General features: G+C 33.4%; 4 protein-coding genes across 4 annotated transcripts; 1 reads left to right on the top strand and 3 right to left on the bottom strand.

Moving 5' to 3' along the window:
• Positions 1–153: 153 nt before the first annotated feature.
• On the bottom strand, positions 154–4,777 carry LOC123909078 (putative anthocyanidin reductase). Its single transcript, XM_045959853.1, has 6 exons — positions 4,483–4,777; positions 2,263–2,430; positions 1,926–2,143; positions 1,693–1,852; positions 603–813; positions 154–518 (listed from the first exon to the last, which is right to left on the bottom strand). Exons 1-6 carry the CDS (start codon positions 4,634–4,636, stop codon positions 365–367), a joined length of 1,065 nt encoding a protein of 354 aa, XP_045815809.1. The 5' UTR covers positions 4,637–4,777; the 3' UTR covers positions 154–364.
• A 1,097-nt stretch (positions 4,778–5,874) lies between these two features.
• Positions 5,875–11,076, top strand: LOC123910053 (organic cation/carnitine transporter 4-like). The gene is made up of 2 exons (XM_045961081.1): positions 5,875–6,461; positions 9,761–11,076. Exons 1-2 carry the CDS (start codon positions 6,065–6,067, stop codon positions 10,933–10,935), a joined length of 1,572 nt encoding a protein of 523 aa, XP_045817037.1. The 5' UTR covers positions 5,875–6,064; the 3' UTR covers positions 10,936–11,076.
• Positions 11,077–11,144: 68 nt separating this feature from the next.
• On the bottom strand, positions 11,145–14,013 carry LOC123910054. Its single transcript, XM_045961082.1, has 2 exons — positions 13,465–14,013; positions 11,145–11,365 (listed from the first exon to the last, which is right to left on the bottom strand). Exons 1-2 carry the CDS (start codon positions 13,794–13,796, stop codon positions 11,308–11,310), a joined length of 390 nt encoding a protein of 129 aa, XP_045817038.1. The 5' UTR covers positions 13,797–14,013; the 3' UTR covers positions 11,145–11,307.
• Positions 14,014–16,006: 1,993 nt separating this feature from the next.
• Positions 16,007–19,357, bottom strand: LOC123910842 (organelle RRM domain-containing protein 2, mitochondrial). Its single transcript, XM_045962117.1, has 4 exons — positions 19,052–19,357; positions 17,633–17,701; positions 17,298–17,404; positions 16,007–16,309 (listed from the first exon to the last, which is right to left on the bottom strand). The coding sequence occupies exons 1-4, from the start codon at positions 19,218–19,220 to the stop codon at positions 16,208–16,210; spliced, it is 447 nt and encodes a 148-aa protein (XP_045818073.1). The 5' UTR covers positions 19,221–19,357; the 3' UTR covers positions 16,007–16,207.
• Between the last annotated feature and the right edge of the window lie 516 nt (positions 19,358–19,873).

Raw genomic sequence — 19,873 nt, 5'->3', positions numbered from 1 at the left:
CACGAGTTTTAAAAAATAAAAAATAAATTTGTGTACATGATCATTGAATGATATATACTATAAAAATGTTTCACCACTCAGTATCAGAATCAAACCCTCATTCATAGCTAGGTCACTAAGTAAAACAGATCATGTTAATTTTGATTGATTAAATTTTGTAACAGTCATTATGTAATTTAAATGTTATCTTGATGGAAAAATGGTAAGAGTGTTTGAAACTTAAAATCAATTTAAAGGACATAGGAGCTGTTTTGCCTTATTTATTTGCATCGAAAATACAAAAGCTCAATACTTTGTTTTCTGTTACAAAAGAAACTCAACTACTTTTTGAATCATGTACAGAGTTGTGTTGAAAGACTAGTAGCTAAACAGAAGGTAAATAACCATAATCTAGGCAACACATAATTGTTTGATGTATTATTTCTTCAAGGCTATGCTTGTAACTAAAACCCAAATCTTTTAGCTTCTTTGAGGAAATTTCAGAAGGAACCTTGTCATAACTTTTCTGACTCTTCCTGCTGCAGATATATGTAGGAGTATTACATCAGAAATATGAATCTGCAGGATTTAGTATACATGTAGAATGAAGAAAAGAACGTTACCTATGCGTATTCGGAGAAGAATACTCTTTGGAAACAAGAGCTGCCAAGTTAGACAATGTACAACTTTGGGTGGTGCATATGTACCTACCTTCTGCTTTAGCATGTTCCATTAAAAATATGTGAGCATTGCATATATCTTCAATGTGAACTAAAGCAATTGACCCCATTCTTGCATTTACAGCAGATATTATCTTGTAGTTTTCAGCTTCACCTATAAACGTGAATGATAGAGTTGGTCACTATATATTTTAAGGATCTTGCAGTACTTTTTTTTCCGGTGGAAGTCTGTATATGGTGCAATTTAAAGATTTTCAGGGAATTTGGCACTAACATTAAGATGAGGACTGAGATGATTTTTGGCTAGGGCAGAGGTGAGGTATCGTGTCTTGAATGGTGCGTTGATCCTATGGAGTACATTATTCATAACTAGCATTGTGAGGTATCGTGTCTTGGACGGATTTTCTATTCTCTGTTATATGTGAGTTGCAAAAATTTGGAAAAAAGAAGATGATGACGAAGATTGAAGATGATTAGAATTGCATGTAGAAATTCCAAAACGTGTATATCACTTGTTCTCATGCATTAGAGAAGAGAGGATGATGATTTAGAGTATGAGAATGGGATAATAAAGGGTGATAATAATCTGATCAACTTTCGTGTGCTTTTCAGGTGAATAAGATGCACTATTTATAGGAGAAAAACACCACTTTATATGAGAAACAACCTTTCATCAAATTAGGTCCTATTGATGATATATATGATCAGATTTTGGAATCAAGAGATGTGTTTATTCACTTATAATCATGACACAAAACATCTTAATCAAATCCACGAAGAGACACAATGATTGGAACCCAAAAACATAAGAAAACCCCATCTGCACAAGAAAAATGCTGCCCGGAGGACACCTAGCGCTCAGGATAGCTACCAACTGAGCTACCCTTACGAGACAGATCACATGTTTTCTTATCCTCTGACATGATAGTTAAAAGATAGAGATCGTTTTGAAAACACTCTATTTCCTCTCAGACAGAAGTACTAGTTTAGAATGTGTGTGGATGCATGACATGTAAATTAACTATAAAATCACCTGTTAGTGGTGACAATAGAACTTTAACACTTGAAGGTACATTAGCAGTGAAGAATGGTCCTGCAACAGTGCTTGTTATAACTGAAACAAGATCAATGCCATTTTCTTGTGCAAATTTAAATGCTGCTTCTTCTGTAAGAAGCTTTGAAAGTGCATAAACCTGCCACCACAAAATAATAAAACTCAATGAACCAATTTTGAACTTTGTGGACGATACCGTTACTTGTACTTACCCATCCACTTGGTTGTGTATTCCACAGAATCTCAGTTTGTGTTTGGCAAGATTCATCAACAATAGGTTTCCATTTTCCATTGTTGTCTTTAGCTGTAATAGTACTTATGGAAGATGTGAAAACAATCCTTTTCACAGAATTTGATTTCAAGCATGACTTGAGAAGATTTATGGTTCCTTTGATTGCAGGGTCAATTATTTTTGCTTGAACAAAGGCCTCTGCAAGTTCAATACAGAGTAAGAATATGTGTCAGTTACCAACTTACAATTCAAAAGACAAAATTTTAAAATCATTGTGTATATGTTAGGTTGTTTGAATTATGAATGCATTGCGTTACCAGTGTTTTCTTTGTCACTGACATTGAACTGCATTGAAGCTGCAACATGGAACACACCAACACATCCTTTTACGGCATCATCGAAACTTCCTTCTTCTTGCAAATCCGCACGGAAAATTCTCAATTGGTCACCGCCTTTCCACAATGACAGGAGGTGTAACGATTTTTCTGTTATATTGAAACAAAGAGAAATTATGAATCATGTGACTATTAATGAGCTTTAGACTAATTTACTACCAAAACTGTTGACTGTGAATGATTAATTATGTTAATGTTGTCTCTATTAATCGTATATTGAATTGCCTTTGGCAAATCATAGTGTTTGCCATATATGCATGATTTTTTATTATGTTAAATTTTATTCTTTCTGTACGTGGTTTCCTATACAAAATCAAAGAAAACTATGAAAAAGCACCACTTTTTAATGAAATAAGCAAATATATTTTGTTGGGTACAGTGTTGTTGCGCAACTGCAAATATTAATTCCTCGAGGTAATAGAAACTAATATCAGGGAGCCTTTAAAAACATATAATTTCCACGCGGGCTCGTGAGATCAAAGCCAAATGGTTAACATATAATTGCATTTTACTATTTAATTAAGTTGATTGCACAATTTTTTTTTTTTTTTTTATAATTATTGATTGCACAATTTTATTTCTATTAATGTTAAGCAGAATTAAATAGCATGGCTTTTTCTCTTCCTCCCCATCAGTCTCTTATCCTTGAAATCTCGTTTTTGCCCCTGAGAATAAAGTTTGTGACGTAAATTTTGATTTTTTTTTTTTAGTTTAGAAAAAGTCCATAACAACATTTCCCGTTAAAATACTGTATAAAAAGTTCGGAATCAACGTTTCGAACTTTATTCTCAAGGGCAAAAACGAAATTTCAGGAAATAAGAGAGTGATGGAAACCTCCGAATAGCATAAAACATAGTGGGCCAGAGTTGTTGAAGCATTTGATCCAACAAGTATCTGATGGGCCCAAACTATATAAGGGAACATGTATTTGATAAATTGCTCTTCTCCCTCCACATTGTTCAGAACCCCCTCATCTTATCAAACTCGGTAGGTTATTATTATTATTATTATTATTATCAAATTTTACAAACCCACCCATTCCTTAACAAAATATGTGCAAAAATCCAAAAAGTCAGATGTATTTGATGTAGCATTTAATTTATTTTTTTTTACTTTGAACTATTTTGCTTATATTTTACGAGAATATTATATTATATTATATTTAATTTTGTCTATGGGAATACTGATAGCCAACAAACATTGTTGGATACCAGAGTATATTTGAAGTTCGAACTATTACCCGTACATATATAATAATATGATATCTCAATCAACTGAGCTCGGGGACAGTGTTCAACTTAATAAAATAGTAAAATGCAATTTTGTGTTTCATTATTTTTTTCTCGGGTCACGTCATCGATATAAAATAATATTGAAATTACTTTTTTTTTGGGTAGATAAACGAAATGGAAAATCATTGGAAACTGACATACACAAAGTAGAGGGATCGGGTTCGAACCTTGGTCATAGTGTCCGACACTAGCAATTTTGATGTTTCTCTCGGTTGAGAGAGGATTTATGAACCGAAATTAGTTCCTTAATTAATCAATATGATAAATCATGACAAAAATAAAAATAAAAATAATGAATGAGATACTCTGTATAGAAATGTAAAAGACAATTGTGTGTATTATATTTTAGCTTAATTGCATATTTGGTCCTCATATTTTTATTATTATACATCCCTATTTTAAAATTTCACAATTTTGGTCAGCCCGTCATATTTTTTAACTATAAATTTGCGATGTGATATGTTTTAACCGATGTGGTATATGATCTGATGATTAGAAAATACCAACATCGTTATTCTTTATAAACTTAATTTAAAACACTATCAACTAAAATTGACGTAGAACTAAAATTGTCAAATTTTAAAATAGGAGGACTAATTATTCAAAATGGTGAAAATAGGAGAAAAAAATGCAATTAAGCCTATTTTTTTATATGGACTCAAATTGATTCGTCACCTTTGGTTTGGTCTAGTGACGAGGGATTTGGGTAGTATGCATGATGTTCTAGGTTCGATCCTCATTGTCAACATTGTAAACAAAAAAAAAAAAAAAGTAATTTCTTTGATCCTATTCTATTCTTTGTCCCTGTAGTTTGAAGAAATAAACAGAGAGATTGAAGGAGGATACTAACCAGGATCTCTAACAGTAGCATGAACAGTGCAACCTCTTTGAAGAAGAGCTTCAACAAGCCATGAGCCAATATAGCCTGTGGCTCCTGTAACACAGTATTTAGCAGTAGGAACAATTTGTCCACTGTTTCTCACCACCTTTGCTGCTTCCTCCATTTCCTAGCTTCTTTACCACCAAAAACACCCCAACTATGTGTTTTTCAACTATTTATTCTCCCTTCCCAGCTCTTATTATTGTTACTATATAATAATAATAATAATAATAATAATATATAGTTTAGTAGTAGGCAAACATCTACAAGGCAGGCCATGTGTGGTGCTATATATAAATACATGAGTTGAATCATCTAGACACGTATAATATTTACAGAAATGTTATCTAGACCCAAATCTTTATATAAAAAAATAAAAAATAATTAATTAATTAATTAAATTTTAGAGCGAATAGTTTCATTGAACTTAGCTCAGTTGGTAGGTAATAACATAGGAGTCGAAGTTCGAACTCTACTTATTCACGTTTAAAGTGAAATTTCTAGCAACTAAACTATTAGACAAAAAAAATTAAAGCGAATACTTAATTTGGTCTCACAAATTATTTATGATTCAATTCATTTTTTCACAAACTAGAAATCACATATTATTCAGAAATTCAAAGATGTCCGTTCTTTAATTGCTGGACAAGGTCAAACTTTATTTTTACTGGTGGTTGAAGACAACTAATATAAATCTAGTTTCAAACTATCATAGTTGGTTGTCGAGTCCGTTTATTTGTTTGGACTTTGATTAACTTTGTATCTCTTATTGTTCTTCCGCCAAATATTATACTATAACAAAAGTGAACATCAAATTTCATTATCCTTACCAATCGTGCAGGAAACTTCAAATCATGTCAAAATCAACTCCAAACATGAAGAAAATTTCATTATCAACTTATGAAATAACAAATATCATCTTTTTTAAAACAAAAAACTCACACGCAAGTGAAGAAGTCCGAGTTACCATATCACGACATCCAACCTAATGATTTTAAGTATCAATTCAGTTTCTTACGTTTTTACTATTTGCATTAGTTAGTCATTTATGCCAGTTTTTTCACTAACACCGTTTGAACTATACACGTGTTCAGGTGTCCACATGTCAGCCCACATATGTAAATTGTTTGTCACATGTGATAAAAGTGACGAAAATGACTAACTAATACAAATAGTGAAAACGTAAGGGACAAAATTTATACATTTTAAATGTAATAGACAAGAATGTCTAATTCCGGTTGAACTTAGTTAAATTTCCAGGGTAATTGATCTCCGTCTCTCTCATTTTTTATCTTTTATTTCTTCTTTTTATTCTAAAAAGATAAAATCCAAGACAAAATAAATAATAACAAGAAGATAATCTTCAAAAAATAAAATAAAATAAAACCAATCCAATCTTCGAAATGCAGAAACTTGACGACAATCAAACGATGTGACCAAAATTCAATGGTTCTCTGCCTCTTGAAATATCTGAACATCACAAATTACAACTGGCGCATAGGAACAGATCAAACACAAACACGAGTTTCATTATAATTTAGATTCAATAATAATGCCAACCACAGAGTTCCAATCTCCGCTCTTATCACCGGAGGATGATTCTATACCGAAGAAACAATGCATCGATGAGATGCTTCAGAATTACTGCGGCGAGTTTGGACGATGGCAGCTGAAGCATTTCGTATTGACGAGTCTCGCATGGGCATTGGAAGCATTCCATACAATGATCATGATATTTGCTGACCGTGAACCGGAATGGCGGTGTCGAGAAGGTGTTGCCGGTTCGGGTTGCGATTCTGCGGCGAAGAGTGTGTGTGAACTTGAACCGGGTTCGTGGGAATGGGTCGGAGGTATCGGTTCTTCGACAGTAGCGGAATGGGGTTTGGTTTGTGGTGATAAGTTTAAAGTTGGGTTGGTTCAAGCCATGTTTTTCGCCGGCTGTATGATCGGTTAGTTACTTCTCTAATTAATTTTTTTATATTGTTTTTTTTTGTACATTGGCTAAAAAGAAAAAAGACAAAAAGAAAACTAAGCTCTAGGGTGGAGGGGACTCCCAAATTTTTATCTTGGTATCTTTCGTCGAACCCAACTTAGCAAGCCAATCAGCACTGAAGTTTCCTTCCCTGAGAGAATGAGATAAAGTAATGTCCCAATTCAACTTCAACATATCCTGGATGTTAGTAATAACAACAGCGTAGCAATGATAGATGTTATGTCCCTTCAAAATAAGATCCAAGACTGTTTGGAAATCCGAATAACACAAGATGCTCGAAAAATCCAAGTCTCTCGCAATCTTCAAGCCATGGTAAATTGCTATAAGTTCCGCAAAAGTATTGCCCTTTAAGCCCAAGTAGCCACTGAAACCAATGATCCAGCTACCATCGTTTCTATGGATTAAACCTCCAAAACCGGTTCTGCCCGAGGTGCCCAAACAACTACCATCCACATTTAAAACATATCCCTCCTGTCGAGAAGGATGCCATGAAATCCATCTCATGGAATCATTAGTCTGAATTGAACCAGGAAAGCAAGAATGAATAATATCAGCAAGTTTGTGCACTTCCAACACAATTTTGTACAAACTGATGTTTTCTTTACCAACACAGACAATATTCCTCGCTCTCCAATTCCACCACAACGCTACTACAAATAACTGAGCACCTGAACCTTTCACATTATTATTCAGCCAAAGATCAAGATTCATTTGACTATAGAATTCACCATTTCGAAAGCCAATAGCATCCCAAATACGAGCAGCATCTGGACAATCTCTAAGGCAATGCAGAGTAGTTTCTACATTTGCTAAACATCTGGAACAAATATTACTTTGGGCTAGATGTCGATGATGCAACATATCAAGAGTTGGAATGGAATTATGACAAATACACCATATAAAAAATTTAATTTTTTCCGGTGCTCGAAGATTCCAAATCCACTTCCATGACTTATTGTTAGGATTTTCTTGCTTCTTTTTCAACAACCAGCTATAACCAGAAGATGCAGTATAAACGTCATCCAGGCTACCATTCCAAGTAAAACAATCGGGTACACCAACGTTCAACATAGGATGAAAATTTGAGATGAGATTCTTTATGTCAATCGTCAAAGGAGTGTAAAGCTGATTTAAGTGCCAAGAATCATTAAAAAATACATCCTTAAGGCGTAACTGACTATCCTGAATTACCACATAATCTAATGATTTGCAGAGAGGATCCTTAGAAATCCAAGGAGTGTACCAAAAAGAGGAGTTTCCATCACCAATCCTGTAATAAAATCCGTCAAGGAGGGCTAATTTAGCCTTAGAAATTGAATTCCAAATAGGGGAGCCAAATTTCCTTTTGCTATTGAGAAGAGGCCTATTGTGTAGATACTTGTCTTGAAGCATGTGAACCCAAGGCTTATCAGATTGTTGTTGCAACCCCCAAACCAATTTACCCAACATTGTTGTGTTTGCTTCTCTTGCAAGACGTACACCAAGGCCGCCATCTTCCTTAGATTTAGTGACCACATTCCACCCAACTAAATGAATCCCTTTGTTGGAGTTGCCCTTCCATATGAATTTTCTAGTCATCATGTCAATTTGAGAGCAATCAATAATGGACATTTCAACCTTAATAAACTTCTGTTTTGAAGGACTTATTTTAAGCTTGTATGAGTTTATCTATTGATATAAGTCGTTTGTATGACTGTTTGAATAAATTAATAAAAAGTGTTTATCACAATTTCGTAAATTACTTATTATATTTTAATAAGCTCTCAAAATATGGTTATCATAGAACTTAACGTGGAGCTTATGAAAAAGTATCTACTTCGAGTCTCGCCTCCTCAATTCTACACAATATTAGCATATTCTTATCTTTTTAAAAGTATCCCATTTATTTCTTGTCAAAAAAATAATAATTTATTTTTTTACTCAATTTTATTTTATTTATTTTTATGCAAGGTAGATTTTTTTTTTAACAAAAAGAAGAGTAGTAAAGTGCTACTACCTCAATATATATATATATATATATATATATATATATATATATATATATATATATATATATATAGAGTCAGGATCCGTTGACACCAACTAGTTTGACACCAAATGTTACACCTCTCAATAACATTTTAACCGATATAAATTTTATAAAATCCACCGTTGGATTGAAAGTTTACATCATATAGATCATTTGTGTAAAATTTCAGACAAATCCAAAATCATTTGATATGCTATTGAGACACATAAAGATTAACGGCATTTAAAAAAATACAAAAACCGTTAATTTTGATGTATCTCAATAACATATCAAATGATTTTGGATTTATTTGAAATTTTACACAAATGATCTATATGATGTAAACTTTCAATCCAACGGTGGATTTTATAAAATTTATATCGGTTAAAACGTTATTGAGAGGTGTAACATTTGGTGTCAAACTAGTTGGTGTCAACGGATCCTGACTCATATATATATATAAAAGATACAAAATAAAGGAGGGGACCAAACCAAAACCTCTTAACCTCCTTACATATTAGAAAATCTATACTTAGGTCTACCAAGTCTACCATAAGAGTAACTTTCCAATATAGCTTGGGGTAATTCATTCCAAAACGAAAGGTGCACAAGAGTTAGACCAATTTTTGCAAGAGCATCAGCGCAATTGTTACCTTCCCTATATATGTGGGATATCATGAAGTTCATGGTGGTAATGTTGTGCATGCAATTGTTCCATCTATTTCTAATCTTCCAAGGAACTAAAGATGCTGACTTAAAGGCAAGCACTACAAGAGTAGAGTCAGGTTCAAGCCAAACATTTCTCCAACCATTATCAGTAGCAATCTCAATGGCTCTCATAGCCCCACATAACTCAGCAAAGTAAGAGTATTAATACATGTATTCTCAGCAAAACAACAAATGAATTATGCAAGGTAAATCTGAAATTTATAATTATTTATGTAATGACACATCCAAAAACTCTCGTTTTAAATAGCTTATTAAGCATAAGAGCTTACGATGTAAGCTCTCGTTTTAAAAAGCTCTAATATTATAAGCATTCACATATATAAGTTGTTTATCAAAATGTACCCTTGGCTAGTGAACATTAACTCTCATTTACGAGTTTTTTTTTTATTTATTATTAATTCATGATTTTAGTGCGTAACTTTTAAAATATAGTATATTTTTTCTATTAAGCATTTTTAAGCTTAATTTTAATGTCATCCAAGTTTTGTAATTTGAGGTGGTCTATTCACCTTTTATAGGTGCTGGAATCTTTGGTCATCTCTCAGATTCATTTCTAGGAAGAAAAGGATCTCTCACAGTGGTCTGCATCCTAAACAGCATATTTGGCATCTTGACAGCATTCTCCCCAAACTACATCTCCTATTTCATTATCCGCTTCCTCACCGGATGCAGCACAGGTGGTGTTGGCCTTTGTGCTTTCGTCCTCGCCACAGAGCCCGTGGGCCCCACAATGCGTGGTGCCGCTGGCATGTCAACCTTCTACTTCTTTTCCTCAGGCATAGCAGTTCTATCAGGCATAGCATATATCTTCCCAACATGGCGCAGACTATACATAGTTTCCTCCTTTCCCTCACTCTTATTCCTAATCTTCGTCCTCCCCTTCATCTCGGAGTCCCCTCGATGGTACCTTGTTCGAGGACGAATCAAAGAAGCCATGAAAACCATGTCCACCATAGCTACCTCTAATGGGAACCGCATTCCACGCCTAGTTTATCTCACACTCGACGAAGAATCATCATCACCCTCATTTAATAATAGTACTGAGGACAAAGATGCGGTGTCAGGGTCTCTAGTTGACGTGATTCGTTCACCAGTAACACGATCACGTTTGATTTTAGCGATAATAATCAACTTGTTGTGCTCAGTAGTGTACTACGGTCTAAGCCTAAATGTAGTAAACCTCGAAACAAACCTTTACCTTAATGTAATACTCAACGCGGTGGCGGAGATGCCAGCCTTCATGATAACAGCGATTTTGTTGGATAAGTTAGGGAGGAAGCCATTAACAATAGGGACATTATGGTTTAGTGGACTTTTTTGTTTTTTGGGGAGTTTGATGACAAATAAAGGGGTGTGGAAAGGAGTGAAAATGGTGTGTGGAATTTTGGGAATATTTGGGATGGCAGGGACTTATAATTTGCTCTTTATTTATACATCAGAGTTGTTTCCAACAGTTGTTAGGAATGCAGCACTTGGGTGTGCTACACAAGCAGCACAAATGGGTGCAATATTGGCACCAGTTGTTGTCGTTTTGGGTGGTTCATTGCCGTTTGCTTTATTTGCTTTGTGTGGAGTTTTTGCTGGGCTTTTTTCATTTTGGTTACCTGAGACACTAAACCAACCACTCTATGATACATTAACTGGAATGGAGGCAGGGCAAGATGTTACCTCTGCTAAGGATAGTAGTGTATGAAGTTGCTTGCAATTTCTTTTTTTTGGATAAAAGGAAGTTTCTTGCAACTTAAATAATACCTCTTTTATACTTATTGAAGTTTTGTTTTGGATTTTAATATTTGTTGTATAAATTTGGAGTTACAGTATTGTTTTGTTTTGTTTTATTTTATAGATAGACGAAATGATAAATCACTAAAAAAATTACCCATTCAAAATAGAGAATCAGGATTCGAACTAGCTATGCATTGATTTGTTGATTTATTAGAAAAAAGTGACAGAGGATTACTTTAATTTAATTACAAGGTGGTGACTTACTGCCTCAACAAGAAGATTTTTGCCTAGTAGCATATATTTACACAACACAAAATACATCACATTTAAAAATTCAAAATCAAAACATGAATGGCGTTGGAGAGAATGCTGGCATAATCATTGGAGTAGAGGATGACCTGCAATTTTATACCAAACATTTAAGACTGTTAGTGACACTGACACTGACATTCTAAGAAAATCATATTCAAACCATTCATATATCACGATGACATAAATCGAAACAAAAACAAAAGACAATAAAAATATAAACAACTATCCAATAATAGCTCCTCTCCACTTAACAAATGACAAACAAAATTAAAAAATATCATCCTATCTAGTAGGAACATTATAGTATATATAATTCCTATTCTTATCCCTTCATTCCGTGACTGTTTTTTTTTTATCAAATCGGCTTCAAAAAATTGGTTTGAATGATTATTCTTAAAATATTATTTTAGGTATTTTATTGTTTTATTGAAAATATTTTTAGATATCCAAATTTCAAAAAATCACTTAATTTTGAAGCTATTTCATAAAATTAGTATTTCAATTTAGAAAAAATTAATATAAAAAAATTTGTAATATTTTGAAAGACAATTTTATAAAATCTATTTTCAAAAATACAAAAAAAAAATCATTTTTTAAAGCTGAAACAAACGTGTCTAATACATGCCAAATAATGTCCTATTAACAAGGAAAACAAGTAATTCTGATAATCCATTGAATTAATTCCTATATACATGTACCAATTGATTTTAACTAAAACCCCGTATTATTAAATATTTTGTTGTTGCCTGTGTATTCTCATTCCGTCCCACAATGAGCGAGCCACTGCGTCACGCATGTCATGCTAATGCATAACTTTGACGATTAATATTTTTAATTGTATAATAGTAAAAATTACAAAAATATGATATTTTAAAAATACTCATCGGGATGAATCCAACATCTTATATGCTAATATTTATTTTTATTTATTAGTAGAAAAAAAAAGGAGGTCAAAGTAAGATATGTGAATAGTATATATAGTCAAAATGGCTCACTCATTTTAGGATGAGTAGTTTTTATAGATAACTTTAAGTTAACTGTATAATGAATAAGCAAAATAACGCCCTGTTTAAGCAATAGGGATAGGGATATATACCTACTTTGATCTGTTAATCATTACTTGCTCCTCCGATTACATTTATAATCATTGACTTTTTTTTGTGGTATATTGCAAAATGGATGTAGTTAAGCCACATACATTCATTCATGGGCCAATGCTAGGGTGGGAGACCATGACATGTCTCTCACCGGTGCACCATATGATATGTGGATTGGATTGAATGTGTACATGATATTATGGTGTACTGTCAGTATTATATTATTTATTACTTTTTTTGAAAAAAAAAAGTTTTCAATTTTTCCGGATAAAATTTTTCTATTTTTTTTTGGAAAAAAAATTTCGGTTTTTTTTTTCAAAAAAAAAGTTCCAAATTTTTAAGGAAAAAAGTTTCGATTTTAGAAAAAAACAATTCCGGAGTCTTTGCTGAACAAAAAAGTTTTCGTTCTTTTTTCAAAAAAAAAAAGTTTCGGATATTTTCCGAAAATAAAGTTTCCGATTTTTTTTCTGAAAAAGATCCAATATTTTATTCGGAAAAAAAAGTTTCAAATATTTTCTATTTTTTTACTCTTTTTTGTATCGACAATAATTTTTAGGTGAACATTTCGAAACTATTTTTCCCAAAAAATCGGAAACTTTTTTTGGGAAAAATCTGAACTTTTTCCATAAAAAAACAAAAACTTTTTTTTTTGAAAAATATCCGAAACTTTTTTCCCGAAAAAAGAACGGAAAATTTTTTTCCCAGAAAAACTCTGGAATTGCTTTTATGTGAAATCGAAATTTTTTCCCCCAAAAATCAGGAACTTTTTTTCCAAAAGAAAAAATCGAAAATTTTGTGCCCGAAAAAAAAGATAGAAAACTTTTTTCCAGAAAAATTTAAAACTTTACCCTTAATTTTTTAATAGTAACAAAAATCTTTTATTAACAAACTCACAAAAACATAAAACATGTCTTTTTTTAGCAGCAAAACTCTTTTATTAAAAAACTCGTAAAAAAACTATGTTAAAATCTACAATAAAGAAATCCATAAAAAAAAATGGGATATAAAAAAATCCAACTTTTAAGATTTACAACAAAGAAAGAAACTACGTTAATCCGTGTGATTAAGTGAGTTTTTTTTTAACTGACCTGTAATAATCATCGCTGTAACTCCGGTGATAAACTTTGGTAGGACCACCGCGAGTGACAGGCTTCTTCTTCTTCACCTCCCTCGACACCACTGCACTTTTCACCGGCACGTCAATATCCTCCGAAATCGATCCTAACGAAGGTCTCCAATCCAGCGCACCCTTTCTCTGATTCTTAGGATATCGATAGCTAGAAGAAACGGATGTGGAAGCTGTAGAAGTAGATGGTGCCGGAACTAGCCGCCTTTCCTGATCCTCATCCGGAATTGACCGCGGTGTTGCACAACAATAAACGAACTCCAAAAAAAACCTCATCCGGCACCTATTTTCCATTATTATTATTATATGTTTAATGAGAAGAAAATGGAAGGAATTCGAAGCTATAAATGGAATAGGCGGTGGAGGGAAACGAGTTCCATTGAAAATGGATTGTGAAATTTGGTGTTTTGTTTATAGTATTTTTCTTAGATAAAACTCTGATAACTGTTTTTGTTAATTTTATAAGGACGAGAAAGACGCAATTGATAGCTATGGCCTATGGATTGTGTCTGTGTGTGTGTATCGAATAAATAAGCTATTATTTGTCGTTATCGGTTTTCTGTGTAAACTATGGCCTACTGTTTTGGACAGCCACTCACCCAGTATAGTATAGTAGACTTGTTTTCCGTTTTTTTTCTACTCTATAAAATTTGATTAAATTAAATTACCATATTGGTCAGGTCAATGACAATACTTTTATACTATTCCCTCTTGTCCTTATCATAAGAAGAAATTTTAGATAATTTCCCTACTGAAATGGCCGACCACCGGAATAATGAGCATTAACTGCTCATCATGGATTGATGGTACTTAATGACCATTAGGGGCTTTGACCCAGCGTTGGGGCTCTATATACTTTTCTCATGTAGAGGAGTCGGGTACATAATCTTTTACTCTGAAAACATTTGCTTCACACTCTTCCTGACTTGAGCGTCAGAGCACCTGCAGGTACACAACCCCCTCCCATTCACCGGAACGGAAGAGAAGCAACATCGGACGCCATCAACATTCTGATCAGGTAAGGTCAAATTCGAACTTCAAATATCATTGGGGCTAGTCGGCTGATTATTCCTAGCTTCGCATAGTTCGTGTAGTTAAAATGATAACCAGGCATATAGACAAATGAATTTAGGAACCCTAACAAATATACTCATGTACTATTCATAAGATGATTCTGTTCATACTTGAGATTTCATTCTCATTAGCATTTCTCTATCAAAGACACAACAATTACTAACACTAGAACCTATATGCTGTTGTGGCTTTCTTTGTAATGCCACAATTTCCCATTCTGAAAACTTCTTGTTTGTTTCTTTGCCACGTCCCGGGGAAGAACAGTGACATGTCTTGAACACATTCAAATAAAGATGAAGCCGTTGTGAAACGAAAACGCATTTAATTTCGTCATTTTTTTAATTCCCTTCAAGATGATGATTCATTGATTTCTTTATGGTACGTTTGATTCACAAAACAATAAGAATTGGTCAGAACAGAATATGACATAACAAGATAGTATTGGACAATATAAAGTTACGACGTAAAGATAGAATGATAATATTTTCATATTCAAAAATGAAATGAGTATTTTTTTTTTGTATTTTTTATAGTTGTACTGGGTCAAAAAATTGTCATGTGGCTCTGTGAGAACAAAAAATCTTGTTTTTGTCCCGTCTCATGCCTTGTTTTGTCCAATCCAATTACAAGTTTATAATTCAAACAGGATACAACAAAAATTGTCTTGTCCAATCCACTGTTTTTTTAGCGGATCAAACACATTCTTAATATCGAGATTATTTGTCCAAATTTGGTGACACCTAGCGGTTTGAATGAAAAATATCCTATGTTCGGTTACTCTCAATGACATTATAAATTAAATGTGTTTCGTGTTACTTGGTCAGCAGGGTATTACACTAACACCATTGGTCCATTTTAGAATTGCTTTCATGGGGCATTCTTAATTTTGATCCATGTGTCAAGTGTTTTTTCTGACACAACATGTTTCAAGTTTAATAATTGTTGGATTATAGCACCTTGTTAGAAGATGAAAGGACTCACAACACTGAGAAAGACAGTTAACCTGTTGAATAAATTTGAAAATGAATATAGAAGAAACCCAAGAGTTTGTGCAAAACTCAAATGACACTACCTCTTATCTTTTTTATAAAAAACAATCGAGTCAACAAAAATCAGATGCAGTGTGTAATTACAGAAAAATTTGCTAAAATGACTATATTTTTAAACTATAGTAACAATACTTCAAAGACTAAAATGACTATATTTACTTGCAAAATTTGTTAGAAAGTGCTTCCTCTAAAAATAAACTTTGGAAAATTCTAAAGTGTTGGTAAAAAGTGTGGTGTTAATAGGATGTAAGTGTTCTTTTATATGAAGGCTTGTGAATAGTGTTCATAATCGAACTCATTAATTAGGGTTGAAGACCACATACAGCTCATGTCAATTCTCAATTGAACAAAAATGTATACAATGTAATCAAGATAAATAAGTGAAGTAAACTTAGTAATCATTAACGCAAAATGTTCAGGGCTTCAAAGAGAAATCTTGCATTACAACAATATCTTAGAAGGTTAATTTAAGACCAGCTAGGCATACTCCATGCCATTGTGTAAATAAATAATACTTTGTGATTTGCAACGTCAAACAGAACTAGATCAATGAAGCACAAAAATGTTTTGGATGACCATGAATTAGTAAGGTCGGCCATATTGTTTAGTCATATTACTTGCAGCTTCTCCGGGTGGTGGTCTTGGTTTTGCATACTCTGCAAATATAACCCAGCCATCCAAAAACTGTATTGCAAGAGAAAACATATCAGGCAGCATTATTGGAATAGAATATTTGGTAAGAAAATAACAACCATGATATCAACTTTGAAGATGAACTAGACAAGAAAGGTTTCCCAGACGTAATCAAAAATAAGGTTATGAAAAATTCATTAAAACATCAAACCAACTGTCAAGGAAACTCACAGTTACATTAGAGGTTATGCCAAACAATGCATATTTATTTGAGATTAGCCATCAATCAAAAAATTATTTACAGGTTCAGGGTGATTAAGCAAATCTTTAAATGTAGTTGAACAGTTAGATCATTGAATTATATGTCAAGAGGAAGGGCGAAAATTGAGAAAACTTGAGTTCAAATAAAATTTACTGCAAACATAAGTAAAGGTCCATGAAAATTTGTGCTTCAACAACAGTTAATGCATTGTTGGCACTTGGCAATGTCAAACAATTAGACTTTGTTTGCGAGTTTGGAGGGGAGGGTTTTGAAAAAAAGAGGAACAAGTGTATATGTTTGGGAGGAGAGGAGAGGTGTTTGGAGGGTTCATTTTTCTTCATAACACAAAAACCTTCTAATCTGGTGGAACTCAAAAATTGTATTCGAGGGGGGTTTTGGAGGGTTTATATGAATTGTTCAAATTTATTTTATGTTGTTATAATATTCTCAAAATAAAAAATATGTTAATCATAAGCATTTATTTATTATCACTCTATAAAAACACCGAAAAAATGTGAGAATTCTCTATTTTTCCATCTACTTCCCTTCCTCCAAAGCCCTCCCTTCCAAACTCGCAAACAAAGCCTTAGAGTTCAATGTGATGTGTATATGTTGTGGTGTTGATAAAATAAGTTTATCTTAGGTGTTCATATTGAAGTCCTATTTTGATTAAATATACAAATGCAGAGACAAATCCAAGACAACAATGTTCTAAAAGAAATACATTTCTCAGTCTTCCTGCAAAAGTTGCAGGCATAAGGGTTTAATAAATCATACCTTGCCATCCATGCCTTCGATGCCCTTAGCAGCATCTTCTAGAGTAGCATATTGCACAAAACCAAACCCTTTAGAGTAACCTGAGACTCGATCAGTTACCACCCTAGCTGAGATTGGCAGACAGAAAACCATTGTAGTTTCAGAGAAGATTTTCAAAGACATCATTCCATAATAAAAAGACAGATAGCTATGCCACTAGGTTTGATCTAGTGGTGAGGGGTTTGAGTAATATGCTAGAGGTCCTGGGTTCGATCCTCAGCTCCATTGTAAATAAAAAAAATAAAAAAAGACATGTAGCTTAATAGTTCAAATATATTTAGGGATGGAGAACTAACCATGAACAACTTCACCAAACTTTTGAAATGCTGCCCTCAGATTCTCTGTTGTGGTACGTTTGGAAAGCCCTGAAAGTTTAAGAGACATAAAAAATCAACAGTCAACTGAATATTTCAGGTGACAAATTGCATTGGAAAAAGGTCGACACAAGGCAATAAAAAAAATTATGTTTAGTTATTGACTTATGGCATAGGGGAAGAGAGGATAAAAATTGCAAATGAAAATTGTAGCATAAATGGCATGGCATGGCATGTAGAGAGGAAAAATTAAGGGAATTTGGGTCCTGGAAATTTAGAGTATCAAAAACATTGCTCTGGGACCAAACGGTAACAGAGCTTTAAGTTTGTGGGTTAAGATCAAAATAGCTAGGGCGTCAACAGTGCAATCAAACAATGCACAACTCACTCAAATCTTTTCAGAGATTGCTTTGTAAGAAATATGTTCCTATTAGACCGTATGTTCTTTTGAGTTTGACCATCATACTTGTATGTTCCGAGTAGACACTTGAGAAAGGATTGGGAAATGATCATTTCTTAGAAGCTTTCTCTAAGGTTATATTGGGCCAATTTGGATTAGGCTTATTTTAGCTTATCTATTGGCATAAAGTTTGTGATACATTAGGGAGAACTTAGGAAAAACAGCTTATGACATTTATCATAAGGTTTTTTCAACTTTTATTGTCATAAGTTCTCCAAGATAGCTTACAAAAACAATTTTATTTTAACTATTGTTATAGAAATCGCTTATGTAAGCTTATACATAAGCATTTATCATGATAAACACTTGTGCTATAAGTTGCAAATAAGCTGTTTACCCAAACAGGTTATCTATCTAATATTTTCTGAATACAATTAGACCATTTATGTAGACACAGTCAAGAACTTAAAAGGATTAAATCCCCTCTTGTTTCTACTTATACTCATTGATTTGTTCGCGAGTTCTACCTCTTACAGTGTATTTTCTAGTTGATCATTTCAAGAACTTCCTTATTAACAAACCAACTAGGAAAAGGCTCCTTCAAAGGTGAAAAGGCTTCCTTATACACCACTCGATCTTTCTTAAGAACTATGCCATACATATGTGTAACTCTCTGAGTAGTAAGACTAATGAGCCTAGTTTTGAAATGAATACATGACAATAAATCACTTACTCAAAGGATTCTAAAGATCAAACAAACAAAGGAAAAATAGATTTCATTATATAAAAAATAAATAAAAAAAAAAATTAGATTTATTCATATGCATACTAAGACAACAACGTTAAAACACACATTCAAATCAACAACAACAAAAACAACAACAACAATAATAATAATAATAATAATAATAATAATAATATTTAGTAATAAGCTAAGGAAAAAATAATTAATTATTGAAGGGAAACGGTGATAAGAGAAAATTAGGAAGGAAAAGACGGACCGGAGACGAAGAGGTTGGTGCTGGGATCCGCCATCTGTCGAGTGGAAGTAGCTCCGGAAGGCGGCGTTGAAGTGAAAGGGAAAGTGGGAGAAGAAGCGGTTGGGTTGGTGCAGAAAAGTCGGCGTAAACCGCGGGGCGCCGCCACTGCAGCCCTCATCGTCAAAGCCATGGATAGGGTTTAAGCTAAAAATGTAAAACCCTTGGTGGGTTGATGGAGAGAGAGAGAGAGAGAGAGAGAGAGAGAGAGAACAGACCGAGCCGTTTGGGTGGCTGATTGATTGTCGGGTCAAGTAACCTAAATGACTCTTCTTTTTTTGTTTTGGAAATAGATCGGGTCAAGTAACCTAAAATGCCAAATAATTTCCTATATTTTAAAATTCGTTAAATACCCTTTAAAATTTGAAAATAGGTAAATATCTTCTAAAATTGTAAAATGTCAATCAAATTGCTCCGTGTTCCATTTACTCCGTCTATTTTGATAAAGAAAAGATGGATGAGACAAAAATTGATAAAGAGTATGATGTTGGTGATTGATGTTTCTTGTTTTGTTATGAATTTGATGATTCAGATTGGTCTATTGGGTGGCTAAAACCTCTTGGTTCTGATTTTGAAATCAATGATAATGATAATGATTATAGTTTTGTTGTTTTGGTTCCTTGTTATTCACCTGGTTGTAAAGAGGTTGGAGATCAAACAATATGTTTTTGGAGACCCAAAATAGACGGAGCAAATAAAGCAAGCGGTAATTTGATTGACATTTTACAATTTCAGGGGGTTTAACTAGAGGTGGGAACAGGCCAGGCCGGCCTACATGGCCTTAAG

This window comes from Trifolium pratense, linkage group LG2 (genome assembly GCF_020283565.1).
Source record: "Trifolium pratense cultivar HEN17-A07 linkage group LG2, ARS_RC_1.1, whole genome shotgun sequence".
Lineage (NCBI taxonomy): Eukaryota > Viridiplantae > Streptophyta > Magnoliopsida > Fabales > Fabaceae > Trifolium > Trifolium pratense.
Note: the sequence above shows the minus strand (reverse complement) of the source record. Positions and strands in the feature narration are given on the sequence as shown.

Excerpts from the sequence above, each read along its gene's own strand:
- LOC123909078 (XM_045959853.1), bottom strand. The coding sequence starts at position 4,636 with ATGGAGGAAGCAGCAAAGGTGGTGAGAAACAGTGGACAAATTGTTCCT. Across the intron at positions 2,144-2,262 it reads CAGTGACAAAGAAAACACTG|AGGCCTTTGTTCAAGCAAAA; the intron begins GTAACGCAATGC and ends TTGAACTTGCAG. Across the intron at positions 1,853-1,925 it reads ATACACAACCAAGTGGATGG|GTTTATGCACTTTCAAAGCT; the intron begins GTAAGTACAAGT and ends TTGTGGTGGCAG.
- LOC123910053 (XM_045961081.1), top strand. The coding sequence starts at position 6,065 with ATGCCAACCACAGAGTTCCAATCTCCGCTCTTATCACCGGAGGATGAT. Across the intron at positions 6,462-9,760 it reads TTTCGCCGGCTGTATGATCG|GTGCTGGAATCTTTGGTCAT; the intron begins GTTAGTTACTTC and ends CACCTTTTATAG.
- LOC123910054 (XM_045961082.1), bottom strand. The coding sequence starts at position 13,796 with ATGGAAAATAGGTGCCGGATGAGGTTTTTTTTGGAGTTCGTTTATTGT. Across the intron at positions 11,366-13,464 it reads TACAGCGATGATTATTACAG|GTCATCCTCTACTCCAATGA; the intron begins GTCAGTTAAAAA and ends ATAAAATTGCAG.
- LOC123910842 (XM_045962117.1), bottom strand. The coding sequence starts at position 19,220 with ATGGCTTTGACGATGAGGGCTGCAGTGGCGGCGCCCCGCGGTTTACGC. Across the intron at positions 17,702-19,051 it reads CACCAACCTCTTCGTCTCCG|GGCTTTCCAAACGTACCACA; the intron begins GTCCGTCTTTTC and ends TTAAACTTTCAG. Across the intron at positions 16,310-17,297 it reads TCGAAGGCATGGATGGCAAG|TTTTTGGATGGCTGGGTTAT; the intron begins GTATGATTTATT and ends CTTGCAATACAG.